Source organism: Antrostomus carolinensis, unplaced genomic scaffold (genome assembly GCF_000700745.2).
Source record: "Antrostomus carolinensis isolate BGI_N321 unplaced genomic scaffold, ASM70074v2 scaffold10197, whole genome shotgun sequence".
Classification (NCBI taxonomy): Eukaryota; Metazoa; Chordata; class Aves; order Caprimulgiformes; family Caprimulgidae; genus Antrostomus; species Antrostomus carolinensis.
In genome coordinates, this window is record NW_010329480.1 from 18,750 (window position 1) to 20,878 (window position 2,129).

The following is a 2,129-nucleotide window of genomic DNA, read 5'->3' on the forward strand; positions in this document are numbered from 1 at the left end:
GAGCCTTCTCTTCTCCAGGCTGAACAGCCCCAACTCTCTCAGCCTGTCCTCACAGCAGAGCTGCTCCAGCCCTTTTTCTTTTGGTGACACATTTTTGGTGACACATTCTGTGTTTTCTCTTGTTTATCTGAGAAATCACTGACACACATTACACAAGTCTCTTCCAATAGTAATTTTCCTTGGGGAAAAGAGCCAGCTGCAAACTGGGCAGCGATGTTGTTGGCACACCTGGTGCACGTGATTTTTTTTTTAAATGCCTTTAAAAGAATTTAAATATTTAAACTGAAGTATGGCATGTGACTTCTGGGGCATGTTAGCAGTCTGAAATGTACACAGCTTGTTTCTTGCACAAGGGTGAGGGAAAGGTGTAAGGGTTGTTTTAAATGGCACTGAAGAAAAGCCAATTTAAATGAGCCAATTGTGGTTAGTACAGAACCTTCTGCCTAATTCTCCTCCACCAGTGGATATTCTGATTTCACTTTAAGCATTGACAATTAAGAGTTGGCAATTCAGCAGCTGAGCTAAATCCATCTAGATACATTGGATTTACTCTTGGGTTTGGAGTGTTTAAGTAGGTGGGAGTTTGCCAAGCAACTTGAGAAGTGAGAAATTAGTTTTTTAACTGTTCTGACACATTACTGTTTCCAGGGCTTTTAATTCATTTCATATGTAAAGCTTTAGACTAAAGTTTACATCAAAAGATAAAGGTTTTAGAAAAAAATTACTGGTGATTTCCTTTATATATAGTTTACCAATATTCCAGGAACTCTAAGGCTTTTTAAAATCAGGAGACAGATTTTGAAGTTCTTGTAGTACTGGAATGAAAAGATATTCTAACAAGGAGTTGTAGCTGTAAGATCAGGAAGGCATTGATCCTGGGAAAAACACTGTCTAGTTAGAAGACTACTTTTATTGAAAGGAAAATGTGTAACTAGTTTGATATAACTTTAAGGGCAAATAAAAGGGCAAATAAAAACATTACAGACACAGTCTGAAATCGCTAGTAGGCTCTGAAGAGCAGCAGGGAGGATGATTGAGAGAAGAAAGGAGACTTATTCTTTCAATGGTTTTAAAAAGATGCCTTGTGTCTCCTTCCTATCTCGAGTCTTAGACACAAAACTATGTCTTTAGTGGATTTTTTTTCTGCTTTACTTCATCTGTCACTAACACAACCTGATCCTGCTAACTGCTTCTATGTCGGTGTGGGCCTGAAGGGGTGAAGTGAGCATGTGAACTGATCCTGGGGCGAAAGCTTTGACTTCTGCTCTTCCCTAGTTAAGGATGCAGTGACCTGTTTGATGCATGTGGTGGGTTTGTAGCCGAGTTGTTTGATCTGATACAGACAGAGCTGTGGTACAGGGGAGTGTTCAATTGTAAATGAGAGGAATTAATACAGTTTGATTAAAAAGGCTTTTGAGTCGAGGCCTTGGCAGGTGTTAACTTTCAACATTCATAGGCTGATATGTTGCGCTTTTTCATTTTTTTGATTTGTCCCAGCATTTTCCTTTATGGTCCATCATTAGATATTGATCAGTTGAAGCTCATTTTGAGACTCGTTGGAACCCCAGGGCCTGAGCTTTTGAAGAAAATCTCCTCAGAGTCTGTGAGTTTACACTTTGATTGTAATATCTGCCCCTTTGGAAGTCCCGAGTTTGTGTGTTGCCCTCCTGTAGTCTCTCTCTAGTATGTGTTGGGATTTATGTTCTATTATTTTTCTTTGTTTGTCATTCTTTGCTCTTGGATGGCTTTGAGTTCTTATGCTGTGTGTATCTGATCTTTATTCCTCTTACCTCTGCCTGTGGTATGATTTCTTTCTTCCATGTTCTCATTTTACTGCTTCGTGACTTTTCTTTCAGTTTGTGGGTTTATACTTCGTGATATATTGTATGATCAGATGCTGCCAGGGAAGTATTTTTCACAGCTAAGAGCTTGAGGCTTGTCTCAATTATTATTTCTCCAGATTGCCTACCCAAGGATTTTTCCTGAACAGGAGCAAGCGTGTTGTCCTCTAAACACACACGGTCCCTTCTGTAGTATGATTAATTTCTGAAACACTACTGCCATCATTTTTGGTTTTGTAGCATCAAATCCAAAATGCCTTTTAGGTGCTTTTATGTGGCAGGGCACAC

At 39.4% G+C, this 2,129-nt stretch overlaps 1 protein-coding gene across 1 annotated transcript in view; it reads left to right on the plus strand.

Annotated features, from left to right (window-relative positions):
- The window catches only part of LOC104528537 (mitogen-activated protein kinase 14), a gene marked incomplete at its 3' end in the record, with an annotated part of 13,568 nt that extends 11,946 nt beyond the window's left edge, over nt 1–1,622 (plus strand). Inside the window, exon 8 of the mRNA XM_010172575.1 lies at nt 1,524–1,622. Coding sequence (XP_010170877.1) covers nt 1,524–1,622 — 99 coding nt within the window. The remainder of the gene's footprint in view (nt 1–1,523) is intronic.
- Between the last annotated feature and the right edge of the window lie 507 nt (nt 1,623–2,129).